This window comes from Clupea harengus, unplaced genomic scaffold (genome assembly GCF_900700415.2).
Source record: "Clupea harengus unplaced genomic scaffold, Ch_v2.0.2, whole genome shotgun sequence".
NCBI lineage: Eukaryota > Metazoa > Chordata > Actinopteri > Clupeiformes > Clupeidae > Clupea > Clupea harengus.
In genome coordinates, this window is record NW_024880107.1 from 10939 (window position 1) to 31979 (window position 21041).

Here is a 21041-nt window from a genome sequence, read left to right on the forward strand (position 1 = left end):
GAACAGTTTGTTTAATTCATGTAAGGGGCTTTTTTTTAATTTATATGTAGGTGGACTGCCCAAGGGGCGATATGACGTAATTTGCGCGCCTCTCCGACTGCATTGTCTGTTGTCAGGAAGCGGTAAGATACTTGGAAGTTGAATAAATACCATTACGGCTTCTATTTGTCCTGAATAAATATACATGCACAACAAATCTGACTGATGTGTATGTAGCTGACATACTATCTAAGACATGAGACGAACAAGGAGTTGCCGAGGAAAGAATGAAGAAATTACCCAGAATGGGACCTCAAATACGTCAGGTAGACTTGGTTTGCTCACTCGTGTGTGTTAGTGCGACGTTACTTGTAAGCGCGCAACTTTCTAATGATGGCCAGCATTCTCTGTATATAACTCATGCATGACATTAGGTAGATAAAATATAATTGTTTTAAACTGCGTGCTCTCTCAGGACTAGCTAGTCAGAATTCCTACGTTACAGCTCATCGTCTAAGAGCTAGCTAACAAGCAATGGCTGACAAATACGGATAGTTTACTTGTTGAGGTGGCCGAAACTGTTAATGACAGGGTTTTAGTTTTGATTCTGCATCCGAAACTCTCTGATTAAGATATGAAATCTACGACTAATTTTGGTCTTCAGTCTCTTCTGAAGGGACAAATGCACAACCGGCATTGACGTGTGAACCCTTTATTTCATCTCCATAGATGTATGGCAGTGGGAGGGGGATGATGGGCAGTGGGAACCCTTCCCTCCTGCAGTCTGCACCCAACTGGACGCTGCAGTCAAGGCAGGAGAGGCTCGTGTCACCTTAAACCATGTGCCTGGAGGCCGCTACGTGGCTGATGTGGTCAACATGGTCCAAACCAACCAGGTTACAAAGTACCAGAGGAAGATTCGCTCACAGGCAGTTAAAGCAGGTCAGGATGCCGTAAGCCAGTTGGTGTGGCAGATTTTTGTGCCACTGTATTTCTTGCTAATGTCTGACTCTGGTCTAAACAAGGCTTTACTGATTCCCTTCAGAGAGTCTTGATGGAGGTGATACAGGCAACGGGAACCTCGTGGGTCAAAGTGTTGGGCAAATTAAAACGGAGGAAGAGGAGAAGCCTGCAGCCAAAAAGAGACGTGGTGCAGCAAGGAGTCAAAAATCAAACAAAGAGGTTCTTAAAAAGGAATGTGAAAATGAAACGAAAGGTCAGCACTTTTACCAGTTTTAAGTTGTGTGTGGTCCTTAAGTGTGTTGTGTTTAAAACCTTGTTGCTCAAATAACACAATGTACTTCTGATATATGTATGTGTGTCCACGTACACACACACAGACATCATTCCTTTGCATTCCCAATGCATGTCACATGTATATTTATATATGTAACCTTACATATGCTTCACAGAAGTAGTAAAGACTTTGGTCATGAAGGGAAAAGCCCCTGTGGACCCTGAATGCAAGGCCAAATTGGGAAAGGTATGCTGTCAGATCTTTATTACCTTCTGAAGCAAAACAGGACCGACACACTGAATGACCTGTTTTTTACATGCTGAGTGTGTTCGAGGTCCCTCCACTATACATAAACCTAAAGCGCGAGTGGTGGTTTGAACCGATCTGACTGATGATTTGACAAATCCTCCTTTTGTTTGGCCCAAATGTAATAGGCCCATGTGTACAGCGAGGGAAACAACGTTTATGATGTCATGCTGAACCAGGTGGGTTTAGAGCGAAATAAGACTATGCATTCTGTTCCACTGAAAGGGGAATCAATGACGACACACTGTATTTTTGCACACATACTCCACAGACCAATCTTCAGTTTAACAACAACAAATACTTCCTGATCCAGCTGTTGCAAGATGATAATGCCAAGGCTTACAGCGTGTGGTTGAGATGGGGCAGGGGTGAGTGCGAGTACGAGTTTGCTGATTTCTGCTTAAGTATGTCATACAGGAGTATGCTGATTTTTCCTCTAGAGAGTATATAAGGAGAACATTACTACTCTTCTGTTTTCAGTTGGTAAAGTTGGACAGAACAATTTGGTGACATGTGGTGGTGATCTTGCTAAAGCTAAAGATGTCTTCAAGAAAAAGTAAGGGAATTGATTGGCTGTCTCCTCTCTGTTATTTAATGTATTCTGTTTAATATAACACAATTGGTACACACATCTGTATGCACGTACTATGTAACAGGCATATACTCTTATTTTTTGCTAGATTTTTGGACAAAACAAAGAATGATTGGGAAAACAGAGCAACTTTCGAGAAAGTTCCTGGGAAATATGACATGATATTTATGGACTTCAGTGCCAAGGACAAGGCAAGAATGAAAGCCTCTTATTAACACTTACCCCTAAATGAATCCTCCCCCTTAATCCACTGTTCTATCTTTTCTTATCTTTATGTTCTAAATCAGTGTTTTTGTTCAGCAAGGCCATAGTAGATTAAAATGTTTAAAGTCTGACTGCTATCAGTTCATTACACGGAATAAGCACTGTGCAGAAAATACAAAAGAAGTCAAAAGACTGTCCTATGACATCTAACATAGCCAACCAGTCTATAACTCTACAATCAAGTGTGTGTTCAGTCAAGTCATGTGGTCAGGATTAGGTAGTGAATGTGCAGGCCAGAGGATCCTAGAGAGAACACTTAAGGGAGAAATTTGTTTGGCCGTTCAATTTCAAAATACCTGACAGACCAAACTAAAATAACTAGCCTGAGTGAGCAGCTCCACCGTGATCTTGCACCTTTCCTTTGAGTGGTCATCTTTTTCATCCCCAGGAGGAGGCTGAGGTGAAGACAGAGAGGGAGGATCCTGCCAAGAAAAAGATCTCCAAGTTGGACATCAAAGTGCAGACCCTCCTGGAGCTCATATGTGACCTCAAAGCCATGGAGGAATGCGTGCTGGAAATGAAGTTTGATACCAGAAAGGCGCCTTTGGGTACGTATTAGGGGTGGGACGAAATATTGAGACAGATACCTGGATGTCTTAAAAATGAGCTTGCATAAATATATCATAATATATCTCTTCACCATACGTTACTGATACACTGACAACAAAGAAGTGCCCAATCAAGTGTTCATGTCCTAGGTACTAAGGTAAAAGGGCAACAGTACTGGAGATATTTTTGTGTCTGCGCTCATTCTCTTCCTACATCTTAAATTAATCTATTTATCAATACGACAGGCAAGATGTGCAAGTGCTTGGAATGCCACACTCAAAAAACTGATTTATCTACCCCACATGCTTATCCCTATAGCTGAAGAAATCAGCTGCCATCTAATGTAACCACAGAACACGCCTTACAATTGCATACCACTATATAGATATTGAGGCACAATGACAGATTCAGGGTGACCTGTTTGTACTGCAGTGCTGTAGGTAAGCTCACCTCAGAGCAGATCAGTGCTGGTTATGCGTCTCTGAAGAGGATTGAAGAGTGCTTGAAGAGGAAGGAACGTAACAAAGAACTCCTGGAGGCCTGCAACCAGTTCTACACCCGCATCCCCCATGACTTTGGGTAAAAAAAGAAACTGCTTCCCAATTTGAGAGAAATTCATGTCTAACTCTGCTAAAGTTTGGAAATGTAAATTGATGTTATGGAATGTTTCTGTAAGCATCCAACCTGCTTGTGACTAACTGAAAACAAACAAACTCATTAGGTTACGCAGTCCTCCAGTCATCCGCACAGAGGAAGAGCTAAAGGAAAAAATTGCATTATTAGAGGTAGGCCTTTTGATGCTAGTTTTTAAGAACTACTTCATCTTGTGACTTTTGAAGGTATATTTTATTCTCATGTTGGGCCTAGTATGTCTGGTCGCTCACCCCGCTCTGCGTTTCCGTTCCCCTCTCAGGCACTGAGTGATATTCAGATAGCTGTGAAGATGGTTCAGTCGAGCACCAACAGTGAGGAGCATCCTCTGGACATACAGTACCGTTCCCTCGGCTGCCAGATGCAGCCTCTGCCTGCAGACGGCCATGAATTCCAGGTGAACTCCTACACACCCTTGCATTGTTTTTCTCTGTCATTAAGTCACTCTGTCCTCTTCTTGTTTGTCTTCATGTTTGTAGAGCTAAACTCTCTCTCTCCCTCCCTCCCTCCTTCGTTCGTTGACCCTCTCTTACTTTCACTGACTCACACAATTAGGTGATTGTCATTATTAAATCACTCTGGTTATAGGGCTAAAATGTCTCACACTCTTTCTTTCCTTCGTTGACCCTCACTTATTTACACATTTTACAGGTGATTGAGAAGTATCTGAGGTCCACTCATGCTCCCACTCACAGCGACTACACCATGACTGTGTTGGACATTTTTGCGGTGGAACGGGAGGGAGAAAACGACAAATTCCTCTCCCAGCTACATAACAGGTATCAACCAGTCTCGCTCTTTCTCTCTCTCTCTTTTTTTTTTTACTCATGGGTATGACCAATATCTGTGCAGCTCTCTCCCAGGCCACAGTCTGGCTTGGACTCATCCCTAGTATGACAATACCGCCATCCACCAGAACGTCGTCATCCACCACAGTCTAAATGTGCATGGGTATGTCTGTCTGTCTCTGTGTTTGTATGTGTGTGTTTATGTATGTGGCGTGTGTGTGTTTTCCTGTGCAGGATGTTGCTGTGGCATGGTTCTCGCCTCTCCAACTGGGTAGGCATCCTGAGCCAGGGCCTAAGGGTGGCCCCTCCTGAGGCCCCAGTCACTGGTTACATGGTGAGTGATTGAGCTTAGAGAAAGAGGCACACACTTGGATGCTTACCCAACTTGGATGCTGAGTGACCACTGAGTGCCTGTTTTGTTTGTTCAACTCCCTTCTAGTTTGGCAAGGGCATTTACTTCGCTGACATGTCATCAAAAAGCGGAAACTACTGCTTTGCCAGTCAGAAGCACAACATTGGATTCCTCTTGCTTAGTGAGGTACGTGCCAGTCAGGCCTGTGCTTACATTTGTTTGTTTGTTTGGTTTGTTTACATGTTTCTCTTACAGTAACCACCTCGTGTTCCTATGAGGATACCAGTTGTGTAAGGTCATTGTTGTGGTTACAGGTTGCCCTGGGAGACACTAACGAGCTGCTGGCTGCTGATTATGATGCAAACAGACTGCCCTCAGGGAAGCACAGCACTAAAGGCCTGGGGCAAACAGCCCCTGACCCAGAGAACTTTGTCACACTGTAAGGCTATTCCCCTGCCTCTGTCTTTGTCTGTCTCTCAATCACCCCTCACCCCCCACCTGACAAGTCTTGTGGTGCCAGATGTATTTTACAGCACACGTTGGCAACCATGGGAGAATTTTGACTAATTTGATGGATGGGAACAGTTGCTGTGTTATGAGCGTTTCAAACAGAAAAGATTAGTAGTGCATCGGTGCATAGTGCTTTACCATCTCTTCTGTAGATTCCTTTTTAGACTGATTTTAGCTTAGGATTGCTCCTAGACTTCTCTCTCATCTTTCTTATCATCTCATCTCTCTCTTTTTTTCTCTTTCGGGGGTTGTATTCCAGGGATGACATGACCGTGCCCATGGGCCCTGGCATGAAGACTGGCGTGGGCCAGAGCGGAGGTTACAGCCTCCTCTACAACGAGTTCATCGTATACAATCCTGCACAGACACGAATGAGGTACCTGCTGAAAGTGCAGTTCAACTATCAATCGCTGTGGTGACGCAGCTGCAACTACCCTGGAGAGGAGTAAGAAGGAAAAATGCCTTGAATAATGAGCTAATAACACCATAATGAATGTTATATACACTGCTGTTAAGTGCTTATTATTAAAAGTCGGGGTTTGTGTATGGAAAGGTTTTAGATAATAAATAAGCTTGGTTAGCAGTGTATATATTTTATTACAGTAATATGAAATTAGTTGTTGTTGTTGTTATAATAAAAAGATATACACATGTCTTACATTACTGAGGATCATTTCAGAGCTGAAACAGAAGATCTGATAGTCACCAATGAGTGATGCGTTGTGTGTGTGTGTGTGTGTGTTTGTGTGTGTGTGTGTGTGTGTGTGTGTGTGTGTATATCTCTTTATATGCACAGATTGAACTATAATCAATCCATCAATCCATCCACATATATATGTAAACATGTGTATTGTCTGTGTGTAAATGTGTGCATGGATTTTAATTGTTGGAGCCACCCCCAAGTAGAGCCATTATGTACAGGAAAATGTTGATCATGTCAAGGTAAAGGATGAGTGCAGCGAACACATACTCCTCTGGGCTCAGGCTGTGAAGCGAAGAGCGTTCTGGTTAATGTTACAAGTTATTTGTAATTGCAAGACACATTTATTAGTCTTCACACATGCATCACATTCATCCTTTTGTGTTATGCGAGTGTATTATGCTCAGCCCCCTATGGTTGTGTGGTCCCCCAGTGGCAGGTTCCTGTGTGATGTGGGGCTACTGTAGCCTTGTGCTGGAAGACATTATCTTCTCTTCCCAGTGTTTGGCTTGATAATAATCTTTAAACTCACATCAGATATATAAACTTGACGATATAGCAGCTAGGGGGCATACCATTGAAAACGCCAGAGCCCCAAGGCAGCCATAGATGACATGTGACATTGTGGAGTAGAAAAAGATGCTGAGGAAGCCAAATGTGAGTAGGTTCACTCCTAGCACAACCAGGATTCCATTACAGATAGTGAGGTCCACTTTGGTCTGGGCAACATAAATGAATCAACTTATGCAGGGAATGAATATGGAAATATAAGGAGACAGCATTTGGAAACACTGACAGAATTTAGATCCTACCTGGGCTGTGAAGATTATAATGGCAAAAGAGATGACCAGAGTTGAGCCCATGGCGATGACTACAGCAGGGGTGCTGTACCTTGAGGCCACTGTGCCAACCATGTAAGAGAGACTGAGAGTGACAAGGCCCTGGACACAGAGAGACACTAAGAAAGGGCAGACTCAAACCAGCACACAGTCACACTGTTACAAAATGCAGTGCTCTAAAGCAGTTAAAAGCTTTTAGTGTTCCTGGGGAAGTATTTTCCTGTGAGAAAGTGTGAAATCAGTTGATTGACGCAAAGGGAAACTGTCTTGTGGTTGCTCTTGCTGGCAGTGTGGGGCAGAGGTTGGGGTACTGAGGCGGGGGTAAGGGCGCTGAGCTGACAAGAAAGAGTTTGGAGCTGCCAGGAAATAGGCACACAAGGTCTCCGCTACTGGTCTGTCTGCGCAACTCACCAGGCCCACCAGGTTCCAAGGATAGAGACGGCTGAAGGATCTGCATAAGATCAGGCACAGAGATACCACCAGGAAGATGATGTAGGAGCTGATGCACATCCAGAGGCTACTCTGCACAGCCTGTTTCACCACACTGGAGAAGGTGAACACACACACTATGCTGAAGGTGAAGACCAGCTGGAGAGTGACCACGCTGAACACCTGTAAGCAGAGTGCGAATTATTCAGCTATACGGCTTAATTTGGGGGTCCAACCCCCACTAAACCCCCTTATAATTCACACCATGCCTGTGAAGAGGTGAGATAAGGGGTGGGGGAAACCAGTGAGTTGATGACATGAGAGATGAGGTGTGCAGATGATGTCAGAGATGTGCAATGCAAGTCACTGGAATGAACGGATTGAAACCAGACATGGTGGTGATGGTAAGAGGGGGTTACCTTTCTAATAAAAGCCAGCCGAATGGATTTGTCTTCAAAACCTGACACTTGAAGGCAGTAACCCTGATACACTGAATGGAAACAGGAAAATATTTTCTCAGTACACCACTCATTGTTCAATGCATTTACAGTATCTCCACACAATACCCCTCTGTTATGTACCCCATACTGAGAAAGTGGCACCAGTATTGATCAAACTTTACCTGCAGTTACTTGGAGTCCCACTGAGCTACATTGATGCTGAGATTCGAGGCCCGGATCCTGAGGACAGTAGGGCACATGGGGAGGGTTGTAGCGAGAGTAGGGTGGAGGCCTCTCCATCTGCTGCCCCTCACTACAAGGTGAAGGTGAGGACAAGAGCTTATCTTCGTCTGCACTGGCCTGCATGGCTGCTGGTGCAGGACGAGGATCGGGATCCACATCTGCCATTCTGAGTTGGGAATACAGAGACGTGAAATGGAGTTAGACAGTGTTGATGGAATTCAGGAAGATTCTGTCTATCTATTATTATAGCATAGTATTTCATGGGAAAGATTAAGGTCGTTTGTTAACATCTTCCTAACAGGTTATAAAGAACTGCTCAAATGCCTTGGAATACCTTTAGTTTTGGTTGTCAGAAAACATGAACATTTAAAGGCTTTAAAACAGTGGTAAGTTGTTTCCCAGTATTGCCATGCATTCTATTAGTATTTATTTTAAGTATTCTCACACATTTCTTGATGTTATACAGGACCTGAAATCAAACAAATGTAATAAAATGCCCTGAAAATAATAACAATAACAGAATACTCAGTAATACTGGGAAACGCTAACTTTTAGCATTGAATCCATCTATTGTTATCTAGAACAATGTAGGCAGGAAGAGATTACTACTTACCTGTGAACAAACAGATCCTCAAAGAGGTGTGTCATGTATTTACCTCTACATTTACTTTTAAACGTATACAATTCTCATTGATTGCCTATCTATCAACCTTTGTAACCTACTGAAACAGTGACACAGGAATTGCCCAAATGATCACACAACCATGCAGTACACAAAAGATAGCTCACCTTATCAAAATGACTCGCACTGACGAAAATGAAATGGCTGTGAGAATTGTACAAGACTACTTTTCTCACAGGAAATCTTTGATCTGTCAAGATCAAGAAGTGGTTGGCCTACTTCAGGGAGTTTCCAAGTGTCTGCGACTGCCAATTCCAATGTGGCTAGAATTTATTCTAAATATGCATAGGTAAGTTAGTTTTATTGGCAAATACTATCTAATTTCTTTGCATGGTACAGGTCATAGTAATGCCTAATAAAACTCCTCTTTTAGGTTAAGCAACTATGAAGATTATTGTAGTGTTAAATGTTTCCCGTAAAATTAGCTATGGATTTTTTTTTTTTACAAAACTCACTGCTCATTACTTGTTTTACACTTTTTGTCTTTTACCTATAAACAAGAGGGAATTATTCATACCTTTTCTCCTTTTATTTTGAGCCGAGTCTCCTCAACACTGTCAACCAGATTGTCTTTCAAGCGGTTTTCTCTGCACTTCCTCAAAAACAATGTAAAGCAACTACCCAAAGGTCTGTTGGCCAAGTTTGCAGTTACTTCCCTTTCATACTCTGTGGTGCATTTCTAGATACTCTACATGAAATGAATCTTTCGATATTTAGTTTATTATTAACTGAAAAAGAGGGAAAGATAATTTACTACAGTGTTACTTACGATATAGGACTGGGCCCATTAAGTGTTAGAAAATAGTCACAACATTCCATACTGGGCACAAATAGTAAGAATCTATGACAGATATTTCAAGTTGGAAAGCTAGACATTGCTAGATAACCAACACATCATACCTACATAACATGCAGGGGATGTCCACTCTACATGTTCTCTCCAGAGTCAAAATGTACAGGATGTTGACATACTAGGAATTTCCTCACATACTCAGAAAGAGGGACACTCATTTGGTTTCTTTTGAACTGAAACTGCACAAGACCGTAGTCCTGTGCAGTAGAAGTCTGGTGGAACATAGTTTTGGGCAGCCAGTCATATATTAACATGCACCAACCAAGGTGAAATGTGGACTTTATGGAGGACATTTCCAAACCAACCCAAAACCCTCTAAGACTCTAAGGAGGACGAGGTTAAAAGTATAGACATGCTAAATCAGGGGAAGGCCTGTAGGTGTAGCATGGTAAGCATATATTAGTTTTTCCGACAGCCTTCAGAGCCACAGTTTAAACAGGTTGTCTCCAAACTCTGACTATCATATCAGTGACCAAGTCATGTCTGGCCTGAGGCAACCAGTCCAACACCCCCCTTGCCCTGAGTTCATAATAATATAGACGCACACACAAACACACTTTAACAGTTCACACATAAAGCATATTTATTGTAAAAAATACATATAAAACACTCTTTCAGACATACAAAATATTTGGGCATAGAAACAGTAAAATGAACAAACAAGAGACAAAGGTATTTTGAATTGCCATACATATTTACAATTTAATAAATAAATACTCAATTGTTCTTTAGCTGAGAGAAGGCAGATTGTCAATGTCTTAGATATAGGCAATGTGATCTTTACGACACCCCCATTCTTTAATGCCATGATGGTCATCAGACACCTTACAGATAATAGAGGAAAGAGACCATTCGCCAACGACGCATTTCACTCTTTCTTTTCTTACTAAAAAAAAATCCACAAAAATGATCACCCTTGGAGTTAGCTGACCCCCGGGTTAGTATAATAGTGAGGTATTGCACCACATCAGTTAAATGAAAACATCAAGGGAAACATCTTTGGATCAGAAGTTTCTCCACATTTTTAACATCCACCCCCCCCAGCAATATAAGCCTTCGTCACAAAAAAAAATAATTGATTCTCATATGATTACTCTCTCTGTCCCTCCTCTCTCCCACTCCCACACACACGCAGACATTCAGTAACAGACACACTTTTGGCTTTTCTCAAGTTCTCCAGTAGAGGAGAAATAGTAACATGCACAGGGTGGTCCTCTGTGGGAGGGCCAGAACCTCTGAGCGCAGCCTGACCAGAGCACGCTCCACTGCAGCACACGAGGCAAGAGGCAAGCGATGCAAGGATGAAGACGACCACGACTATGACCAATCGCAAAGGGAATAATAATATCAACAACAACAATAATACTTATTAAACATTTGTTTTCAATGCTGTTCCTCCATTCCTTGTGTCTCACAAATTTCATGGGAGGGGCAGCATTTTGAAACAGAAGCCAGGGCTGCTTGGGAACTGCAAGGGGGTGGGACCAAAGTCACTACAACACCCCCCCCAGCTGTTCCTGATGTCCATCCTCATAGCAGAGCAGCCATGACGTGGTGCTAAAACATGCCGAAAACTCCCCACTGCTGAACCCAACTAGCTACAGGGTGGGGGCTGGGGTAATGTGCTTCTCCACAAGCATACAGGAAACACAGCAAGAGACAGAGGCTGAGAAGGGATGGGAACTCCTCTATTCCTCTCCCAAAAACAGAACACAGACAAGAGCAAGAGGGAGTCACTGGTTTTAGGTAAGTCAGCGGTCAGGAACTCCAAATGGGCGTTCTTCTTCGCCGGAGAAAACAAAAAATGCTCCATCGAGGCAGTCCAGAGCTGACTGGAATCATAAGGACACCAGTGTGCCCCACTCGTCCGTGCAGCCCACTCCCATTCCCCCACCTCCCCCTGCTCGGCACACAGCTCTGCGGAGCTAGATTGATCTCCAGAGAGATTTCCGCAAGGGCACTTCCACACCAACCAACTTAAAGCGTCCAAACCACTTGATCTTGGGTGTATTGGGATCCCGGTTGTGTAACACAGCCAACTGATCAACGTTTTCAATCTCTACGTTCAAAAACCGCCGTGAGCAAGCCGCCATTTTGCAAGTCAAAACCATGTGAAATGACACTCCACTTATGAAATGTGTTCAGGGTCGCTAGAGTTAAAAAAAAAAAATAACACACACAAAAACCCCCACAACCGTCACCAACTAAAAATATCTCCCACCCCCAACCTCCCACGGGCTCGCCAGCAACCATTTTGAAAAACTCCCCGTAGTGGTGCATTCTCAGTATCATGCGAATGCAATATTTACGCATCTAACTCTCAGCTCAGTGGTCCATGTGGATCTGACACCCAACCAAAGAAACAGTTTTCCGGACACGGTCATATCAGCAGAGTTCTACAGCTTGACGCATCTCATGATGTAATCCCATATAGAGTAAACCACCCTCTCCATACCTCGCTCTCTCCTGGGAGGTCACATACCTTAGCAGTCAGATTGCCGTAGGTGACGTACCTGTAAGCCCATACCCACTGTTTGCTTTTCAGTTACCTTTGATTGTTTGTTTTATAGAGCTTTAGAGAGGCCATGTCCCAGGAAAGGCAAGCAGAGCAGATGTGCCACCACCCTCCCCTCCCCCCAAAGCCCTTGTTCCCAGCAAGCACCACTGGAGGGGAGAAGAAAGCCAGGGTTTTCACAGCCAAGCCAGAAGGGAGTTGATTCTGTTTTGGTGGTAGCAGAAATTTTCAGTGTCAGCTAAAAAAAAAAAAATGATGTCAATCTCCCGTATTTCTTGCTGCCCCATCACTTGTTTTGTCTTGAATCTGGCCAGGACTGTGCTCCTTTGAAAAAAAAAAAAAAAAAAAAAAAGAAGATAGAAAGGTTAATAATTTGTATCTAAGATAAAGTAAAGCTAAATGAACACACACACTGCCACAATCCTTTTCAAGAAATGACGAATGTCTTTTGAACACACCTATGTAATGTTTCTTTAATTTTCTCACACACCCACACAAAAACACACAGGCTCACCTAAGTCAGAGATGGCAGGGCACAAATAAATCAATCAAAGGGGTGCTCGGGACAACAAGGCTTCACCTTGCACCAAGAGTCAATGCAGCTGCACAGAGAGAGAAAGAGAAAGAGAGATTTTCAATGTGGCGAGAAACCCTGAGGACACCATTCATATGACCAAAATTATGAGAACTATGATTACCGAGAAGTGCTTCATGTGTGAACACAGATGTGGAATTAAGAGGTGTTGGGGGCTGTGTCAGAGTGAGAGTGTGAGTATGTGTGTGAGTATGTGTGTGTGTGTGTACATTTGGCTGCTCACCTCTTGTGATAGACACACAGGCAGGCCAGGCGCGCAATGGTCTCACCCTGCAGCAGGTCCTCCAGGCAAATGGAGCACTCGCCACTGTCCTTGGTCAGGACGTCAGCTACAAACCCACACAAATCACTCAGACCATGTTGCATTTCAATACAATTTTCAAAGCAGACCAGTCACCCACCCTCCAAAAAAATAACAGTGCGTCACTTCATAGGAAGTTCAGTTACATGGGTCAGGGTGGGGGTCTGTTTGCCATAAGGCACATGAAGACAAAAGAGATTTAGCCAGGAGACAGATGGACTCACTATTGTATGGAAGAGGGGGAGAGGTGAGACAGCTCAACAGGTGTTCCTCAATCCTGCCTCCAGGGAACGGTTTGGAGCAGAACGGGCAGCGGATTGCTGAGGAGGGGAATTAAAATCACGGGATTAGAAGGCATTCGCCATAATCTGTCAAAGCTTCCTCAAAACCATTTTTTCCCCCTTCAAAATGATACGACATAACCACCTATGGGATGTTGTACCCAATACAATGTTTGTAGTAACGGAATTGCAACCATTCTTTTTTGGTGAAAATGTGAATCATAGAACTGACCCTAGGTTGATCCCCCCATTATTAGTTTTCCGACCGTCACCACAAGGGAGTCCAGAGGGTAGCGGGCCAGCGGGTTGTTTTACCCGTGACCAGTTGGCCTAGTTCTCTCAGCTCACTGGACAGCGGCCAGCTCTGTGCTTGTGAGTCCTTTGACCTATTTCCTACCCCTACACTGAAGCATCACTTGCAGTCGCCTGGTGAGAAAAAATACCTCTCCCAGGGTTAGCACTGACCTTATGGGAGCCAAAGCCAGCTTCTCTTCATAGTAACAATACTATGGCCCACTGTTCACAAACTCATAGAAGTATAGTAAATAGGCCTATTATTGTCCACTTCTCACCCAGTGAGCTTTTAAACTATGGGCCATTGCGGAAAACACTTGGTAGGAATGCCAGTGTGGTGTGGCAGAGTCGGGTAGTCAATGCAAATTTCCGCTAGATGAAGGACTGCTGGCCAGCGTGCAAAATCAACTTATGACTCCATAGCTAATAACCCCCATCCAAAACTGGAGGATTTCGGTTGTTCGCCTGAATCCACGTGGTGCGGATTTAAGATAATCTGGCCAACAATCCTGACCATGCTTAAATTCGTACAATGGCAGTACATTGCCTCCACTGTAAGAACAGTTGCCAGTTAGTATCGCGTTTCCAAGCAGGAGAATGTCCTTGGTGTAACTTCACTGACGTTCCAACTTAAAGGCAAGCTTTGTTTTGTAGTAGGCTGCAGTCACTTTAGGCAGAGTTAACGAACTTGCCCTAGAAATGACACTGCCATTGAAAAGGAAGAAGATACAAAGGATTTACAAAAGATACAGCTATGCTTTAGCTAGGCAGCTACAGTACCAGGGTAGCCAACATATTATCGGGTTAACCTAACATTGCATTCTCCTTGACGGTACCTTATTCAATTATTTGGCCACCGTCATAAGCTAACTGGTGTTCAGTTTTACTATTAACGTTATTAATCTGTAGGCTGTGGAGGTCTGAAAACTGCCAATCCATTAAGCCAATTTAGGTGTCCTGCTGGATAAGTTAGTGACGTTAACAAACTTCACGTCATTTATTATGGCAATTAGAATGACCGACTGTGGAAAATAACGGTCATAGGATAGTGTGACTGACACAAGATACCTAGCGGTATCTAACTACCTAGAGCACAAGCTATCAAGGCTAATAAGCAAGCAACACAACAAATATTCGCCAGACATCTTGCTAACGTGCCACTGAACAAGCATTTGAAGCTAAGGTCGCATAACTACCGTTAGTCTGTTTGAAATGTAAGCATTTTGGTCAGTTTAAAAGGTAGTCACTTTACTGTTCAGGGCGCATATGGTTTCAACCTACTTCCATGTCGATTGCTCACTCTGTAAAGCCCAATCCATGCCTCCGACACTGGACGTGAATGAGCACCTCTCACCCGTGCGGATCTAGCAGTGACGTTGCGCCCAGGAGTGTGTCGACCGCCGGGCAAACGCTCAGAGAAAGTGCGATGAGGAACGCGGCCTGTTTCCTCTCCAGCCACAATTTGATTGTTTATTGCGTCTCCGGGACTGCCGTTGTCTTCGTGGCTGCCGACGGTATCCTCTGCTGGTGTATCCTGACTGTCAAGTGACGGGGAGATGTGATGATCGAGGGGGCTTCCTTCGGTACTTGCCTGCTGCCCTGTGTCCGAGTCGCTCCCTTCCTCCGAGCGGCTACGATTTGCTTCGGAATCATGTTCAAAACTACCAGAAAAATCAACCATAAGGCTTGTGGGCCTGTTGCTTCGGAGACGTCGACATGACTCTCTTTTAAGTCCGTCCTTATCAAAAGTCGTCGACACAACCTCTTCTTGTAAACGACTGGATCGTGTACCCATCTCGCGCTTTAACGTTGTTAGACTTGCCAGCTAGTAGCTTCCTAGCCAGCTGCGCGGTAGCTCAGCTGAGTACGATGTTACGTTAGGTGTTCAAAACTGTTCACAATAAACGCATGCGAGGCTGAAAGATATAACGTTAATGCTGAGATACGCTATAACTACACTAAAACGGATCGCGACGTGTACACGATTCTCATTGATTAACGGTCCTTTTTTCTGTGTCCTCTCACCACATTTCCTTTCTTCTGATGTCCTCTCGTCTCGCCCGCAGTGGCGGAAGTGCTTACACTCCTTCCTTGCTAAACAGGGGTGCTTACGTCAAATGCCGGGTGAACTTTTGGTCCAATCGCAGAGGAGCCCATTGACTAGTTTGAAAAAGTGACTGCAGATTGCGTATGTTTTGGAATTCCAGGGAAGAGTCCCATGACAGGAAAAAATATCCATGAGTACCACGGAATTCCCCGATTTGGGGGGCGCTAGGTTTGCTGTGAAGCATCTATTGCCTACACCTTTTAAAGAAGTGTGCTACTGCATATGTTTTTACAACACGAAGATACACGTTTATATTTATGCAGAGTAGCCTCAGTTGTTTTACTGTTAAAATTGAAATGCGTTTGGACTTTGAGAACATGATAAATAAACAGTGTTTCTCAATAACAGCCTTACACACTCCGTTTCTTCCTTTTTCAATGTATTTCTTTACACATCTGGGCCCTCTGAATGATCAACAAATGCATATCTCTCTAATGCTCTAAAAATGACCATTAAATGCAAACAAAGTATCAGTATGCACAGAAAACACAGGACAAGTTTTTAACTATTATATTGCTGATGTCATTACTATGCCTTGAGTTCAGTTGAAAGATTAGACATCTTTCGCATGTGGCTATTACAAAATGAAAAAGAAAAAAGGTGTTTACACACTTTTATAGTCATACTGTATATTTATATTTCATATCCAGTATGAACAGCACGTGCTGTTTTTAATCCACCATCCAATGGGTGTTAAAATCAAGTAAAATCACAAAAAATATGCCTCTATGTTTTTGTGATTGTCTTTGGTGAGTGGCCAACCTTTCCTATGACGCTGTCTGACAGCCAAATCATAACTACAACAAATAGACTTAAATAGATACATTGTGGCCTTTCAGTGTTCCCATTCAAATTCTTTATTGTAGATGCAAATATTTGATTTATTTTGTCTATGAACATTAAATACCTTATAGGCAGGGTATTTCTGGTGTTAATGTATAATGTGTATTTACTAAGCCTGTAACTGCAAAGAAGCAGCACCAATATGTTTGTAAAATAATTGCCCACTAGATGGCAGAGGATAACCATGAAGTAACAGATCACAAGCTCAAGGAAAGTAAGACCTCGTTAATTCCTATTAGACGTTTAACACAGTGCAGAAAATAGGCCTTACATTTTATTACGGTCAACGTTTTTATATTACAGCAACTGCATCTGCCTATGTAGGAAACACAGTTAATGCCTCATTCTGAGTGTCTGCTGAATGAATCGCAGGACATTTGTACATCTATGTGAAAGAATTCAGTTTCACATAGAAGTATGGAGCAACCAAAGGAATCACAATTAGCAGGATAATACACATAATAAAAAAAAATTGAAATAGAATCACAATTAGCAGGATATTACAAATAATATATTTTTTTACATAAACAGTTTAAATCAAACAGTTGTTAGTAAGAAGCAAGCACAATTAATAACGATGACACAAAAATCAAGTTTTCCCAAACTAGTCAACTGATTAAGAGATGTCAAAACACTGCCTCAAGTTCTCTATTTTTCAGTTCACAATGTCCACAACAGGTATCCAGCAAAAGTGGTGCGTCCCACATCATCATCGTAGACCTTGCGGCCTTGGGGCAGGTAAATGTACGCGGTGTCGTTTGCTTTAAGCTGCAGCACAGCTGAATTGGATCCATACTCATGGTCATCTCCAGCACTTTGATATTCATACACAGACACAACAAGCTCTTCATTCTTGTACAGTGCCGTGCCCATTAGAATTGAAGAACCGAATCCGAATGCAGTGAAACTGAAGTAGTAAACCCCATCCACCGGGGCAGTGAATCTTCCTGTGATAAATGATTTCCATTCAAATGATGAATGCTTCATTCCAATGAATAAACATTGTGCAACTGTGTTGTCAGTATCAAATTGATATTGTCATAAACCCTTGCATAGTGGCTTCATTGACAGTTTATTATTAATTACATACATTTCTTAATTATTCACCATCCAGGCATTGATTTCTGTTAAATGTTTAGACTTTAAGTATAGTATAGACTTCACTACATACCTGTTAGTGGGTTGTATGCATCACCGAAGTTGGTGAGAACCCTTTTAAACACTACAATGGTGTCAGTGTCGAAGGGTCCTGTGAATCCTTTTCCATACTTGTACAGAGAGACTGAGAATGCCACCTTTGTGTTACCTGGGCAGACAGAGAAATGTAGCAGTCAAACGCCTTATATCTACTTTTACAATGGTGTCGAGTGGTGCAATACACTGTTGCATTTTCTGAATGGAAGATATCTGCTGAGAGTAGGGTAAATCAGTTGGTGGGGTGAGTTAGTTTGGTTTGGCTATATGAGGGGACACATGTTTATTAGCATGTTTATGCTTTATTTACCTTCATTACCACTATTTTGTAGTTTTTTCACCTGGTCCTCAGTGCTATTTAGTCGGGCCTCCATGCTTCTCAGAACCTGCAGCTCATCCACTAAATCTGTAAAAGTTGATGTCGTGTGAAATAAAGTTGTTAAGCTGATTTGTCTCTGTTTCAAGAGCATCTGAAAAGCCATTACAAACTGTGAACATCTAGACTGTATTGGTCTACATTTTATTATTTAAGGCACAAGGCATTACAAACTGTAAACATCTAGATTACATTGGCCTAAATAGTTTCATAAATGTTTGTCGAAATCATGTTGAGCCATAGAATACACCACTCACGCGTGTTTTTTAAACAAATGTTTCGTACTAAGTTTCATTTAGTCTGTAATACTCAAAAGTAGCTATTACATGTGGCTAGATCAACATGCATGCTCACTCGTCCCCTGCACTGTACCTGTGTTCTGCTGTTTCAGTTCTTCCACCAGCTTCTCAGTGGCGTTCAGCCTGGCCTCCATGTTTTTCAGATCCTCCAGACCTGTGAGGAGATTGCTAATGTTTAGGCAAGGCTTCAGGACATCCTGAGCGTGTGTGACACATATACAGCCCAGAGGGATCAGCAACAGAACAATCCTCATCCTCGTTGTCATTTGCACTGATGTGTATGATCTCAGACAGGGTTCATTTTATAAGCCTAGCATTTTCATTGATTTTTCCAAAGTTCAGGAATTTGCCAATAGAGCACAATTTTACAAGATTTACACCGCTCAAAGTTAAACAAGGATCAAAGCAATATGAGAATGAAAAATATGTGAAGAAAACCAACAATCAGTATAACCATCATGGTAGTCTGACAAACTGCTGAAATGATTTACACTACTGAATTATATTCAGATTATGTGCAGTCTTTGTTTAAAATGTGTGTTAAGTATAGCAAACACCATGATGTGTGAAATGTATTAAACTTAAAAAAAAATATTCTAAGCTGAGCTTGGAGGTAAGTGCATTCAAGAATAGTAAATTGATTAAGCCATTACATTTCTCCACTCTCCACAGGTTTCCCAAAGGTGGCATTCATAGCCTTTTTGCTTGACTCTGGTTAAGGACAATACAACCTCTTCAACAATGGCCTCAGATATATAGTATTCAGATGAAAAATGGCTCTCACAAACATTGGTGGATGTATACCTCTGGTATTAATTTGTGTGTTTTAGAGGCAAACAGTCAAACAAAAACCAGAGGACAAAGGGCAAAAGTCTTTCAAAATGTAAGCAAAGTTAAAGTGCAAAAGTGCAAATCCTCTGATCTTTTATTTGCCTGTAATTTAGCCTGGGTCCATCCACATCTTTCTCCTTTATGACCATCCAAACATACAGGCACAGTCTGTAATTCTGGTGAAAAGTTATTGATATTTGAGCTCAATAGCCAATCTAATTGTATGGCAGAGTCCAGTGTATACATATACTGGGAAAAACCCAAAAGGAGGAGAATCTGTGTTGAATACGCTCTCTGAAAATCCCTGCTCCAGGTGGAAAACAGGGTTGCAACCTTCAGACCGGTATTTATCCAGTGTTCGCAGTAAATGTTGTAGTATATTAGCAAATGTTAAATTGACAGAAAGTATTTTATTTCATGCTGATAGGGAATTGACAAGCAGCTCATGAGTGTAGATGTTACAGCTCATCAATTAAGTTTTCATCAGTTTGTCATTTCACACACTATTAGAAATCTAGAATCACAGCTGACATCAATCCAAACACCTGTCACATAAGTAATAATCCAATCTTCAACCCCTTTTCGGTTATTTGGGTCCCCAGGGCCCCATTTAGTGAAAGTCAGAGACTTCTCTTCCATGTCGACAAAGTTTCCTTCATGCTTCCTGTCTGTTGCTCCAATGAATGGGTGAGAGGGAGGGAAAACTTTGCACCTCTGCCAGCGCTTGGTTTTCCTCTACTGTTCTCGGCAGGACAAGTGAGGCTCCAGCATCCGGGCAGAACTTCATGCCCTCATCAAAAGTAGCTAGAAGCCCATCAGTCACATAATACTTCAGCCCAACCTTTCTGAAAGTGCGGAAACCTGAGGCTGTAAGAGAATGTGTGAGATTTGCAGCAGTATGCTCTGTATTGAGTTTAAGGTATGATATGAATAGATCAGGAATGCAGTGTTATGTCATTTTACCTTTCTCCATAAGGAAGAGTCTGTCTTTGAGAGTCTTGAACTCTGACAGCGCATTAATAATGATGTTGTCACTCACTCATGTCAGTGAGGAATACAGAAATCAGTTAAGGATATTTCCAATTGCAAAACATTGCCACCAACCTTCTAAAAATGTGTCCTGTTCAAGTAATAATTTAGCCTGGAGCTACTTACAGCACAGTGAATTCAGAGTTATATCTACAAATTGATGATTTTCTTCTTTTTATTACCTGGTGCTCCTGGATCCCCTCTCTCTCCTTTAGGACCATCTGAGCCGATTGGACCAGCAGGACCCATTTTGCCTGGAGGGCCCTGGACTTGTTCACCTGCCGAGGACAATAATTCAATGTATCATACACATATGGAGAAGTAGACATGCAAATACACACACATATCCAGCCACCCACCACACACACACACACACACACACACACACACACACACACACACACACACACACACACACACACACACACACACACACACACACACACACACACACACTTATTGAGAAATCCTTTCGTGAATAGCAACATAAGAAACTATTTACTTATTACTACGTAAGAAACTATCTACTTATTATGCAACAAGTTCATGAAAAGCCTGATCATTAATATTTCATACATTAAGTAATGGAAAATTAAGGACATAATCCCCTGGGAAAGCTGAGAATGGGCATCTGCCACGCTGACAGAGTGGCTTCTCAAGGCCAGTGCCAATGTACATACCAGTTTGTGGTCTGTATTTTAAGAGGACAATATGCACAAAGGTTTACATTTATGCACTCATAGCTAACAAGGATAATAGACTATGATCCATTCCTATTGCCTAAAATTGTGGTCACCTCTGAAAGGTGAACTTTTTTGTTTCTACTTCAGATGTAAAAGTGTGTTAAATATGGCTCTTGTAGATGCCATCTCATGCATTTTCATGCACATATAAATACATATAACAGAATGAAAAAACAGGACTGAGTGAGTGAATAGTGGAATAGTGTGGTCTGTAAATGG

The 21041-nt window shown here is 42.4% G+C and overlaps 3 protein-coding genes and 1 long non-coding RNA gene across 5 annotated transcripts; 1 reads left to right on the plus strand and 3 right to left on the minus strand.

The window, feature by feature from the left end:
* The first annotated feature begins 14 nt into the window (after positions 1 to 14).
* parp2 (poly (ADP-ribose) polymerase 2) lies at positions 15 to 5888 on the plus strand. Of its 2 annotated transcripts, none has more exons than XM_042706149.1 (17): positions 15 to 305; positions 709 to 921; positions 1025 to 1195; positions 1392 to 1462; positions 1651 to 1701; positions 1794 to 1890; positions 2003 to 2078; positions 2203 to 2305; positions 2767 to 2926; positions 3368 to 3506; positions 3649 to 3712; positions 3841 to 3975; positions 4230 to 4357; positions 4601 to 4700; positions 4806 to 4904; positions 5033 to 5157; positions 5488 to 5888. In XM_042706149.1, the coding sequence occupies exons 1-17, from the start codon at positions 236 to 238 to the stop codon at positions 5645 to 5647; spliced, it is 1962 nt and encodes a 653-aa protein (XP_042562083.1). In that variant the 5' UTR covers positions 15 to 235; the 3' UTR covers positions 5648 to 5888. The 2 variants fall into 2 exon arrangements, with proteins under 2 accessions (XP_042562083.1, XP_042562084.1); XM_042706150.1 differs by lacking the exon at positions 15 to 305 and adding an exon at positions 327 to 350.
* Positions 5889 to 6256: 368 nt separating this feature from the next.
* LOC122131284 lies at positions 6257 to 7464 on the minus strand. The gene is made up of 2 exons (XR_006152052.1): positions 7179 to 7464; positions 6257 to 6869 (listed from the first exon to the last, which is right to left on the minus strand). It is a non-coding gene; the product is annotated as an uncharacterized LOC122131284 (long non-coding RNA).
* Positions 7465 to 9971: 2507 nt separating this feature from the next.
* On the minus strand, positions 9972 to 15508 carry zgc:66427 (uncharacterized protein LOC406256 homolog). The gene is made up of 5 exons (XM_042706153.1): positions 14682 to 15508; positions 13050 to 13145; positions 12748 to 12853; positions 12444 to 12531; positions 9972 to 12253 (listed from the first exon to the last, which is right to left on the minus strand). Exons 1-4 carry the CDS (start codon positions 15193 to 15195, stop codon positions 12474 to 12476), a joined length of 774 nt encoding a protein of 257 aa, XP_042562087.1. The 5' UTR covers positions 15196 to 15508; the 3' UTR covers positions 9972 to 12253; positions 12444 to 12473.
* Positions 15509 to 16611: 1103 nt separating this feature from the next.
* LOC122131285 (complement C1q-like protein 2) lies at positions 16612 to 20379 on the minus strand (the record flags this gene model as incomplete). The annotated part of the gene is made up of 5 exons (XM_042706154.1): positions 16612 to 17297; positions 17522 to 17656; positions 17855 to 17950; positions 18293 to 18373; positions 20262 to 20379. Coding segments are annotated over 5 exons (717 nt in total), but the record flags the coding sequence as incomplete, so codon positions are not given.
* Positions 20380 to 21041: the final 662 nt, after the last annotated feature.